At 42.1% G+C, this 13,150-nt stretch overlaps 1 protein-coding gene across 1 annotated transcript in view; it reads right to left on the reverse strand.

The window, feature by feature from the left end:
* Positions 1 to 2,752: 2,752 nt before the first annotated feature.
* The window catches only part of WDFY1 (WD repeat and FYVE domain containing 1), a 43,811-nt gene continuing 33,413 nt past the window's right edge, over positions 2,753 to 13,150 (reverse strand). The window contains exons 10-12 of the mRNA XM_053310107.1: positions 7,791 to 7,921; positions 6,796 to 6,904; positions 2,753 to 5,577 (exon numbers count right to left, since the gene is read on the reverse strand). Coding sequence (XP_053166082.1) covers positions 5,518 to 5,577; positions 6,796 to 6,904; positions 7,791 to 7,921 — 300 coding nt within the window. The 3' untranslated portion in view covers positions 2,753 to 5,517. The remainder of the gene's footprint in view (positions 5,578 to 6,795; positions 6,905 to 7,790; positions 7,922 to 13,150) is intronic.

A 13,150-nucleotide genomic window follows, 5' to 3' on the forward strand; every position in this document is an offset into this window, starting at 1 on the left:
CTGATCTCCATAAATTTATCTAAACCCCAGGTTGGTGACTGTCACCCTATCTTATAGCTGAGAATTCCAGAGGTTAATTAATTATGCATTTTGCAAAAATGTACTTCCTTTTGAGGAAGTTGGAAAGGAAAAGTTCTGCTGTTGAGTCAGTGTCGACTCCTGGCGACTGCAGATCCATGTGGTTTTCTTGGTACAATACAGGAAGGGTTTACAATTGCCATCTCCCGTGCAGTATGAGATGATGCCTTTCAGTACCCTCCTATATTGCTGCTGCCTAATATAGGAGTTTCCCATGTTCTGGGAAACACACCAGCAGGGATTTGAACCAACAGCCTCCTACTTTCTAGGCAGGTTACTTCCCCACTGTGCCATTAGGTGGCTCTTTGAGGAAGTAAAGGCAAAGTTGTGCCGTCGAGTCAGTGTCAATTCCTGGCGACCACAGAGTCATGTGGTTTTCTTTTGGTAGAATACAGGTGAGGTTTACCATACATGAGGAAAATTCACTTCCTTGATTTCAGGACCTGCCATAAATTGAGAAAATCCCTCATGCAAAAATAAGCAGGAAAACTGTACTATGCTTTCAGGACAGCAAATGAACAAATTCTGCAGGGACACAAAGTACAGGTGTAATAATAGCTAGAAATATAGAACAGGGAACACATGAAGTAATGTAGCAGTCTTCTGAGAAACAGGAAAAACTGGTCTCTGCAAATAAAACACACTTCGAGAAATTTAAAGTGAATTCATCTTTCACCCACCCCCACCCCCACCCCTCCAGAAGCACAGACCACAATACACTACAGAAATAATCTTAGTGGAAAACACTAGTCAGAAAAATTGGACATTATTTCTACAACAGCAGTTATAGCAGAGTACATTCATTTCAACCCTATAACTTAAGCAGTTTCTATCAGCTGACTGTTCCAGGAGGAGACAGCTTACACATCCAACTTCTAAAATCTGTCCCACCCCCTCCCTTGAGGGGGGGGATGTTCTTCCATTTTATGAACTCATATTTTAAAACATTCCACAGCATGTTGATCGATCAGCCCAATCCTATGGCTGTTTATTCAGAATTTAGTCCCATGGTACTTTGCTACTCCATACCTATTTAACCACACGTGATCTACTGTGCTTAGCATTGCAACCTCAAGTTTTTTCCTAGAAGAGATCCTAGAACTATGTGATTATTAACTACTGTATTACAGCTAAAATAGTTTAATTTTCTTCTCTCCCCTCCCCCCCCGCCGCATGAAGTACTCCCCCAAGTACTTGATGCTGTGCATTCTCCATTTCAATAGGACTAGCATAGGGCTCCCAGATACATTCAGTTAAGATGAAAGCTCCACAGCAGAAGTACTTTCATTATTCTTCCACTACTTAAGAGCCCAAATGCAATATTATACTGATACCAGGCTTGTACAACATAAGTTCTTCACTGCACACCAAGTTTATTTAAAATATGTATACACCACCCCTCCAGTACACTACTGCTCAGGGCAGCTCACATTAATAAAAGAGATACAGAAACTATTCTCATGATTGTTCAAAACTGGGCTGGGCTCCATTAGCCTGGTTTTGATCAATCATGGGAACCACTGGGCTTGCAGGTGAGCCTGGTGGCTAGCCCACCGAACAACCCCTCCCCTTAGATGAGGTTAACGGAGCGCTGGCTTGTTTTATGGATCATGTGTCAGCCGTGGCTGGCACACTCGGGGGGGGGGAGGTGAGGGGGACCCCAGGAAGGCACCATGCACTCACATCGTGCCTTCCTGGGGCTCGGGGGCCAGGGCACCGTGCGGCGGCACTCCCTGACCCCCAACACTCCCGATGGAGCTGCAGCCAGGCACAGGAGTGCCTGCCGCTTGCCTGGGCAGCTGATCCAGCCACCCAGCAATGAGCAACTGCTCATCTGCAGGGAGCGGGGCTAAGCCCTCTCTTCCCTGCTGAACCCCTTCTGGCGCTTCACACGGATCACGTGAAGAGCCTCACAATATAAAATAAGCGACTAATAAAATTAAACAAGTTAAACACCAGCCTAACATTTCAAGTTACAATTTAAAAAACTGAAAAATATAAAAACTAATGAATCTACCAGATATAAGCAGCAGATAAAACGTTTAAAAGCCTCTTTAAAAAGATATTTTCAATTATTTTTTAAAAATACTGGAAAACACTGAGGGAGGGAGCATGGTGAAGCTCTTCAGGGAGAGCGTTTCAAAGCCAAGGGGCCACAACTGGAAAGGCCCCGCCAACTAGATCTCTGTTAGTGGTGGGGCCATGAGCAGGGTCTGAGATGACCTGCCAAGGGCCCTGGCAGGTTCATATGGGCGAATTCAGGCTGACAAGTCCCCTGGCCCCAAGCCATGTGGAGCTTCAAAGGTCAAGATCAGCACCTTGAATTTAGCCTGGAAGTGGACCAGTAACCAATGAAGCTGCCACAAGAATTGGGACACTCATGAAGCAACTTGCACACATGAGTATCCTTGCAGTAGCATTCTGGACTAACTAAAGCTTCTGAGCCATCTTCAAGGGCAGCCCCACGTACAGTACATTGCAGTAGTTCTTACACCAAGTTCTTTGCTGCACATCCCATCAGTAATGGGGTTTATCATCAAGATTGTTCCCTCTACTCACACACTCAGGAATCAAGTTGCCTTTTATCTATCTATTTGGATCATTCCGTTAATGAAAGCATAAGTTATACAGTGAGTAGTTATTTCCTAGGAAAGATGGCTCATAAGAGAAAAAATTTTACTATCAGGAAATAATTTTTATTGTACAATATTCAAAGTTTTCTTTCAAAAGACAGGAGGGATAACAACAGACAGCAAGTGACAGTCTCAGATAATGGACACAGCATTTCACAGGAACACAGCTACTCTCAGACAAAAATACATTAGTACTTGTTGCTCCCCCATAAAGAAAGGTTTTATGAAAAGAAAATGGGGTATGTTGACTCAAGTCTAAGAAATTGCACATTTAAAGTTACTGAGACAGTTGTTACAATGCACAATATGATCCTTCTCTCACCCCACAAAAAATCATGTTTCTATACAAGCAAGCTATATTGTCATAAGCAGCAGGCTATGACTCATTTGGAAAACTTCAGTTCTTAGAAACAGGCAAACAAAGTGGTGTTGTCTCAACAAAATTTACCTCTACATATCTAGCTGAAGCTAACACTATTAATATTAATTCTATCTGTTACAAAAAATATAGATATATTCCTTAGTCATGAAGCAAGTTCAGCATCCTGTGGCAAATTATTAATGGAAGAATATGAGTGCGATTGCCGAGAGGTGAAAGCTATTATTCTGTGTTTTATATCACTAATCATTAAGGCGGCAGACAATCAGGTAAGAGTCTACTCTGTATGCATGAGTACTATAGATGTTGAAATGCAATGGACATGTGCCTGCTGCCAGCAAATTATCCCAAGTGTCCAAGACTATAAAAGGGGAAATATGCACACAATGGACATTTATTAACAACAACAGATACAAATGCCTTCAAGTCAGGTAGTGTTTTTATAACACAGATGTAAGTTTCCAGATAAGGTAACATTTCTCTCTGGGCACTGAGGTGAAGTGACTCATTCTGCTGTATTTCATAAAAGTGAAACCACTTTTCATGCAATAGTCCCAATAAGGCATTGAGTAGTACAAGTTTACCAGTTCAGTGGGGCCACCTTGCTTGTCTTTTCAATGTATTAAGAACTACACAAGAGGGATGTTTTCCATATAGATTATGCTAAATCCTCTTTAAACAGCTAAGTGAACATTTTTTACCAGTTTTTTATTTCCATTAAAAATGCCTTCCTCCCCATCTCTTTCCTAAACTCCATATTAATTCAGAAGTTTAAGAACAATGGTAAGACTTTTCTGAGACCAGAAAAGTATAGGAAACTAACATCTCACAAAACTCACACACAACATTGATTTGTTCCTATCTTTTGTGACAATCTCCAGCAGAAACATTATTTCACCTTTAACATTTCAGATAATTACCACTTCCTTTCCTATTACACATCTTCCTAAAACAAAGAGATTTAACACTAGATTTTTCAGGGATTTACACCTAAGACAGTAGACAATCAATACTGGCTTTAGGACAGCCGTTCCATGAGAAACATTGAGTAGTTCTTCTCTCCCTCTTCCCCCACCATTTAGCATAGTATGTTCTGCAAGGACCTTTAGAAATAAAACAGCAATTATCAATGAGACAAGGGATATCATGATTTAGAGGTTAACATACACAAGTTAATCTTTGCCATAGACTTTAACTGGGTTTCAGGCAGCCAAAAATGATTTTACTTCACTGATCTTGCTGACACCACCACCCCAAGGAGCTTTTACAAAACTACATCTCTCCAAGAATTGAACTTAGCAGTAGAGCTAATGATACAACCTCTCAAGGTGAGCAGAGCACCGACTTGAAGTGGTGCTCAGGTTACAAAAAATAACCCCTTTCTCCTTGCAATTATGTGGAGTAACATGATGAATTAGCTTCATTTTCAAAACTAATGAGGACCTTTAATCTTGCAATTTTTGCTACTATTCATTTTAAATTGCAGAAGCCAATGTCTAAGGCCCCAGGACAATGCTAGTTATTGCTGAAATGTTTTAAAGCCATGTTCAGCACAAGCTTTAAGTAAAATCTAGATTACATCTACAATTTCATTAATATGCCTTAGTTGGGAAAAGCATCAAACCATGTTTCTAGGAGAACAGAACAGAGAGACTCATTCATTCAAAGTACACAGGCTACCATTTCCATTTTGTATGAGTTTCTTAGCCTCTATTTTAACACATCTCTACAAGGCATAGGTTGCTTTCACTGTTATGGAAAAGGAGTGCTGTGTTTTGGTACTTTGCCAGGTACAAAAATCTGCTCAAAGATAATGCCTTCAAGGTCATTTTCATGCAGTTTCGAAAATCCAACAGCCCCCAACTCTCAAAGGATCAACAACTGAATTTGTAGAAAATGCTCCAATAAATTCTATCAATGCCCCCACCTTTATTGAAATTCTGCCTAAGTGGGGGGTGGAGTTCTGTCAAAATTGTATTCATTGTTTGTGAGGCAGCCTTCACAGTGACTGTTCATAAGACAAAACTAGTCTACAGGGATATTTTACTAGGACTGAAAATAAGTTACTATTATCTGCACATTTTTTGTCACTAGACTTATTTTAACCTTTAGCCACTGTACAGTATTATTTCAGCAGAGAAAAGCACATTGAACACTACAAATAAGTCAAGTTGAGGAGTCTTTCTAGGGTGTCTTGTCGCACTTAAAGCCTTTTCTGTGTTCATTCCACAGGTTGTGAACTTGGTAATTCTGCACCTTCTACCATCCTTGTAGGCCTTACAGCGGAATTCTGCTCCATAAAAGGAGGCTGTCTGTCTTGGGAAAACAGTTTTCACAGAGTCAAGCAGCTGGCATTCTTGTGGCCAAAGTCAAAGAAGGGAGTTTATCCATTTGATGCATGAGGTAAATTATCGTGGTGGGACCAACTCAACGTGAGGTGAAGCCAGTTGCAAGACTGCAACCCACGACGGGTGTCATGTCCCAGATCTGAAGAACAAGATCCAGAAGTAATAGAAGACCCAAGTGATCTACAGCCTTTGCCACTTATTTTAAACATTTATCTCCCCCCGCCCCTGCTTTTAACCAGATATAGGCCTCCAGGGTGGTTTACTACAAATTATAGCTCATTAAGCCAAGTCCACATATTGCAGGTCATTACAACAACACACTTAAAGGAAAAAGAGGCCATGAGACAAAATACCATCATACAAATTCACATGAGGGCTTATTTGGATGATACATCCACTGGCTCATCTGCATCACATAGGACAAGTGCACATTTATTTCTTCCCCCTTCAACTCATCCCACCATTGTATAACTGCATGAGGGGAATGGCCCAACCCATCTGCCCCTAAACACGAGTGTGGGGTAGGAGGAGGGCATGTTGGTGTGGGGAGGGGAGAAAACATGCAAGCACACACACATTCTCCATGTAAAACAGAAGGGCTGACATATCTGTCCTGATCAGCCTACTGTCAGATATCAAGACCGAGAAATTTGTGCCATCCATATTTACTGTTTAAATGTCTTACTATAAGCTAGGTACTCAGACAAAAGTTCTACACTGAACTTGGTTTAGCTAGAACGAAGGCTAAGATAGAAAGCCATATCAGTCTACATAAAACAAAGGAGATTAACTGAAATAAGATTTTCAGAGAAAAACAAGTATTCTCTGCATGCCTCCAGGGCAACAGATCATCTTTCTCCATTTTGCCACTATGTTATATTACATCTGGTCAAAAGACCATAATAAAGGAAGAGACAGTCTTCCTGTCTTTAGCTGCAGTGGCAGCTAAAGGTTCTATCACTCAACTGTGGAACCACACACCCACACAAGTGGACTCAATGCCCATTTCAGTACACAAAACTGCCTGCTGAACACTAGTGGAAAGAAGGCAGTGTGTTGCCTTTTCCACAACATGGAGCCTCACAGGAATAGTCCAAAGACAGCTGGTGCAATCCTGCACCAGCCCCAGGTAAAGTGTGTGTGTGTGTGTGTGTGTGGGAGAGGAGTGTCACCACTGTGGTGTTGCATGCACCCACCAAATCCTAGGCCCCCGTGCAAGAGATTCTGGCAGGCACGCTGTCTCTGCTGCACCCGTCACCCCTTTCTTTCCCCACTCCCCAAGACAGTATTTGTGTTTATTTCCAGTGTCTGCAACTTTCTGGCCAAGATATGAGAAGAGAGCGAAGAAATACCGTACCTTTACTATACGGTCACTTCCACATGTCACCATAAGTCCCCTCGAGATGTCCATGGACATGTGGGAAATGTTGTGCTTGCCTTCGTGAAAAGTTGCCAAAGATGTACGGCTTGAAGAAAGAAGAGAGCTTAATAAGGGCCACTCACCAGAAACAGCTCAAGCCAGGCAAAGGAAATTACTTAAAGAAATCACTTCAGGGAAATAACGTTTCTGAAAAGCCAATATGTCAAGCCTGAGAATAGCATCATCATTTGAATGACTTTTAAAGAACTAGGCAGCTCGTTAAAGTCCTAATTGATTCTAAACATTCAAGAGTGATGCTTGCTGACCTTTGGCCGCATAGCGATCTGTGGAAGTCTTTGCACATGAGAAGAACATAATTTAATCCGATATGCTTTTACTTTGCAACCTTGAAGAAGCTGCTGCCAGTCTGCCATAGGCAATACTGAGGGACATGGACTGATGATCCGCCTGTTCCTAAAAATGCTCCTCCACAGTATGCATGCTGCAGCACTTTGAGTAAATTAAATTTAGATGGTTATTTGGCTGACCTGAGCCCTAAGTAAAATCTGTTGTTGCCTTTAGAACTTGCAGAGATCACAGGCAAAGCCACCATTGCGCGAATGGGTGCGAAGAACCCTGGCCCCCACACTTCAGGGGCTGAGCCCCACACCCCAGACATGCTCCTGTGTGACGTCAGAAGCAGGGGCGTTCTTTTCGCTTGTGGACTAAGTCTGGCTGGCACCACATTTGCAGCATAGCCGGAGTGGCTCTCTCTGCCTTTAAAAGGCAGGGAGAGCCGCTCCCAGCCACACTGCAAATGCTGTGCTGGCCGGATTTTGATCATAAACAGGGCTGTGCGTCCCCGTTTGTGAGCAAAACCAGGAAAAATATCCTCCAGCCATGATGATCTCCATTAAGTGTCAGCAAGCCAAATCCCTCCATAGTGTCAATATAATGAATACAAATGGGTCAGCAGTTCTAAGGATACTCACTCTTCATCTTTGATTGAATCAAAACAGGAGTCACAGACACGGACTTGGAATTCAAAGCCCATTATGGGGTAGCTGGAGCGTTTCGTACTGCACTTGCCACAGACAGCTTTTCCACATTTCCTGCAGTGATGCTTGATGAAGGGATTAAAAAATCAGGGGGGAAATGAATTTCCAAACAAATCAAGATGAAAGAAAAAACCAGGAGCAACTCTTGCAGACCTATCTGGTCTGTATGGAGCACATACAGAGTCTCACTTTGGGTTGCTTTGTACAGTGGCAGGGGAGGGATTTGTAAGGTAGATGTGTTGTTCCAAGCTTGCCCAATTAGACAGTGAACATGACTGCACTCAACCGTACAGTTACCCAGTGATACGAACCCCCATATTCCATATTCTGCCTGGTACTTCTGCCATTTTGTTATTTTGTACCCTGGCTTCAAAGGGAATTGTCTGTTATAATTTCTTGGCTTTTGCAGCTCTTTTCTATTCATGTTAAAAATAGTGGACTAATGTATCAGCAGCAACCACAGAAAAGAAAGCCACATCAAAGGTCACCAGACACTGAACATGCCGCAGGTTTATGAATGACCTCATTGGGTCAAACCACAAAGCGAGTATTAGATTGGCAGAGTCCCAGTTATCTTATTAGCCTTAGTCATAAGGTGGGGGGGGGGGGGATGAGCCTTAATTCTGTAAGAAATAATCAGCTTGCAACTCTGTACTTTTATGTATTACTGTATTCTCTTCAAGACACCTGGCATCTTTTTTCTTTATAGCAATTTAGCATAGTTGTAATCTTGCCTAAGCCCTCCTTCCTCAAATTCCTTTACTAGAAAGACTGATAAAGACTTTGTGACCAAAGGCCAAATATTTGAATTAAATGGAAAATGTAAACTTGTTTTGAATATCTGGGGATGCAGCAGATAAGAGGCTGTGTATGCTAAAAGGATGAGAGGATGAAAGGAGAACATCTGAAGACCCAAGCCCAGACAGGTGGCGTTGGATTTGTCATAACTATACACTTTAATGGATGTAAGGAGCTGACTCCAAGAGCAATCAAAGACCCAGAAGAGTATAAAACCAGAATATTCCAGACCCAAGTTAGAGGGCAGGTCCTGAAGATGCACTTCTCCCTCTCCAACACTGCAGCATCTCCGCACCCCAGCATCATGCACCCCATCTTCTCATCGAACCCTAGCATCTGTAATCATCAGGAGATACCTTGAACTGGCCATTCAAGGTCTCTGTGCACCTTTGGTAACAAACGTTATCTGCTCCCCTTCCCCTCCTTCTGTCCATTGCTAGGTAACCTGCTTGTATTAGAGTTCGTTAAATTAGCTTTGTTTGCCAGGACCTTATACCTATTGTACCTCTTTAAATCTATTTAAATACAATTATGAGAGACATCTCTGGTTTGGTTTCTTGTATCTCCTCATGCATCCACTGGTTGAACCCCTCTTTAAAATTAGGCAGGAATCCTCAGACGACCTTGAAAACGAGCTCGCAGATATAAACTAGTACACAAGGGAATTAAGTTGTCCTACTGGTTTAAACTGGTATTTGGAATATTGGAATTTGTAGGCATAAACTGCCTCGATCAGCCTGATGGATGATCTCCAACTCGCAATCGACAGAGGGAGTGTGACTCTGCTGATCCTTTTAGATCTCTCAGCAGCTTTCCATACCACTGACCGTAGTATCCTGCTGGGTCACTTGAAGGAAGTGGGATTGGGTGGCACTGTTTTACAGTGGCTCCATGCCTATCTCTCTGGCAGATTCCAGACGGTGTCTCTTGGAGACTATTGCTCTGAAAAGTGAGAGCTGAAGTGTGGAGTTCCACAAGGCTCCTTACTGTCGCCAATGCTTTTTAACATCTACATGAAACGGCTGGGAGAGATTGTCAGGAAGTTTGGTCTGGGATGCTATCAATGTGATGATGACACCCAGATCTATTTCTCTATACCAAATGCATGACCCCACTAAGTGCCTGCCTGGAGGCGATACTGGGCTGGATGAGGATAACAGACTGAAGTTGAATCCAAACAAGACGAAGGTACTGTCTATAGGGGGTCTGGATCCAAGAGATTGTTTAGATTTGCCTGTTCTGGATGGGGTTACACTCCCCCTAAAAGATCAGGTTCATAGTCTGGGAGTGCTCCTGGATCCCCAACTCTCCCTGGTTTCTCAGGTTGAGAAACCAGGGAGTGGCCAGAAGTGCTTTTTATCAGCTTCGGCTTGTACGCCAGATGCCTCCATTCTTGGAGACTAGTGACCTTAAAACGGTGGTACATATTATAGTAACCCCTAGGCTTGATTACTGTAATGCACTCTACCTGGGGCTGCCTTTGTACATAGTTCGGAAACTACAATTGGTACGGAATACAGCAGCCAGACTGGTCTGAGTTTACCTGAAGGTACTATATAACACCGATTCTAAAAGAACTGCACTGGCTGCTGATAGGTTTCCGAATGAAATACAAAGTGCTAGTTATTGTCTATAAGGCCCTTAACGGCTTAGGACCAGAATATTTAAGAGAGTGCCTTCTCTGTCGTGAACCCTGTTACCTATTAAGATCACTTGGAGAGATCCAATTACGGGCGCCACAGACGCGTTTGGTGGCAAGTTGGGACTGGGCCTTTTCTGTGGCTGCCCCAGGGCTTTGGAATGGACTCCCTGCTGAAATAAGAGCATCTCCTTCTCTGTCTGCTTTTAGGAGGACCTTGAAGATGTCCTTGTTTTCCCAGGCCTTCAACTGAGATTCGATTTTTAAATTTTAATGTGTTTTTATCTGATTTTTATCTTTTGATGAATTTTAAATGTGTTATATTTTGTGTTTAATTCTGTACACCGCCTAGAGATTTTTATACTAGGCGTTATATAAATGAATTAAATTAAATAATAAACTAGTACGCAGAGGTGTTAAGGTGGCCTGCTGATGTAAACCAGTTCCTGGAGAAGTGTGTGTTGGCTTGCAAGTATTGCACAGAAGCATTAAGTTGGCTCACAGGATAAGCTGGTACCTTGAGCACCTGTCCTTTAAGCCTGCAGATACAACTTGGTATGCAGGAGCATTAAGTTGGCTCGCTGATACAGCCTAGTATCTGGACATCTGAGAAAAGACATTGACTGAGGACTGAAGGGGTGTGTAACACCAGCAACTCACAAAGCCAACTTGACCCCTAAGTACAGACATGAATAGAATGGAAGCAACACACTTCTAACTTATTTCTGGTGCAAAGCAGATGCAGGGGACATTCCAGGCAAACAGCATTAGGTAAAACCTCATATCTTATAATAAACCATGCATTATGATCTAACGCAAGGCAGGTGACGATATTCAACATCCACTAATCTCTGGAAGCATATTACCAACATAATGGTAACATCCAGATTGGACTACTGCAATGCGCTCTACGTGGGGCTGCCCTTGATGACATCTCAGATGCTTCAGCTGGTTCAGAATGCTGCCGCAAGGATACTCGTGGGCACAAGTCACTTCATGAGTATTACACCCATCCAGTGTAAAATTTCATTGGTTACCAGCCCATTTCTGGGCTAGATTCAAGGTGCTGGTCTTGACCTTTAGAGCGCTACACAGCTTGGGGCCAGGGTACCTGTTGGACTGCATCCACACATATGAACCTACCATAATACCCCTGCCACTAACAGATATCTGGTTGGTGAGAACTAGAGACAGGGCCCTTTTGATTGTGGCCCCTCAGCTTTGGAACAGCCTCCCTGAAGCACTTCACCATACTCCCTCTCTCCGTGTTTAAAAACAGCTAAATATACATCTTTTGAAAGAGGCTTTTTAATGTTTCAACTGTTGCTTATATCTGGTAGGTTCTTTAGTTTTTATAGTTCTTAGTGTTTAGCTTTTTTAATAACTTAATTTGAAATTTTAAAAGCTAATTCTGATTGTGGTTTTAGCTTGGATCTTTAACTTGTTTAATCTGGTTAATTTTATTAGTCTGATTTTATATTTTAACTATTTTATGTGTTGTGAGCCACCCTGCGCAATAGTGTACTGGAGGGGCAGGGTATAAATATTTTAAATTAATAATAAATAAGATTCTGCATAGTGAGAACTGGGGAGAGTGACTCAGAATGCTCACCTGGGCTCGGAATATGGTTTAATCTGTTTCAAGTTGTTTTCTTGTCTTTACAGCTCACTATAGATTGTAATCTCTTAAGACTGAAACAGTCATACAGACATCTTAATTCACACAAAGCAGCAGGTCTGCAGCCCAAACCAAAGTGATTCCTCAATAGGGTCTTTCAAGATAACTATTTTGCATAACCCATTTGTTGTGTGGGAACCAGACACCTTTTCTTAAGAGCTTCTTCCTACTGGGCTATCACACCCTCCCAGTAGCCAAGCAGCAATATTTTGATAACTGGGAAAATGCAATCCTTTTTCATTGTAATAATTACATGTAATGTTGTGATACAAGTTTCCTAGGTCCCTACAGAAGATCACAAATGATAACTTTGCCATGCCCAATTCTTCAGGATGCTTCAGCAGTGCTGACTTTAAAAAGCCAATTAACTGCTCCTCCAGAAATACCTGGCTGCTTAATGCAGTCCTTCAAACAGGTTTGTTGCTGATGGAATACTCCGTGCTATGCTATGCCGTGCTGGATAACTCACCCTACCCAATTTACAAAAAAGAAAAATGAATAGGGTGCATGGGAGTTGTATTTTTTAAAATAAGACATTTTAATCCCATTTTCTGTGTCACAATAGCCCTTCAAGAAAGTATACAAATTTACTCAATACAATTCAAAAGGTCATCAATAATGCATTAAACACAACCAGTATAAAACAGTAATAAGAGCGCAGAAAGAGTAAAAGGAACAAAAGAAGATGGTTTGTAGTTGATGTTAATTGCTACTAAAAGTAGAGGGAAGCAGTACAGATCTTGACGGCATCTAAGAAAGACAGCCCAGGTGAGTGAGTGTGTTTTTGTTTGGTGGGGACGTTTCTATATCTGGGACACCACCACAGAAAAAGGAACTCTCTTTGGTTAGTTGGTTGCCAGCCACCAATCTCCAAAAGCCCAAGGTATCTGGAGAAGAACCTCAGCTGGAGATCTTAACTGGGAGGCAAGTTTGTTTCGAGTTCTTTAGACATGCTGATCCAAAATCAAAACCAACATTTTACTGTGCCTGGAAAGTGAAGAGGAGCCAGTAAAGATCTTTAAAGTTTTATACTGCTATAATTCCTGCAACAGACATATTCTATCCCCACATAACAGATGGAGGCTTACAGCTGGGGCTTTTTAGTTTAGAAAAAAGATGACTGCGGGGAGATATGATAGAGGTCTTATAAAATATGCATGGTGTGGAGAAAGTGGATAG

Source organism: Hemicordylus capensis, chromosome 3 (assembly GCF_027244095.1).
Source record: "Hemicordylus capensis ecotype Gifberg chromosome 3, rHemCap1.1.pri, whole genome shotgun sequence".
Lineage (NCBI taxonomy): Eukaryota > Metazoa > Chordata > Lepidosauria > Squamata > Cordylidae > Hemicordylus > Hemicordylus capensis.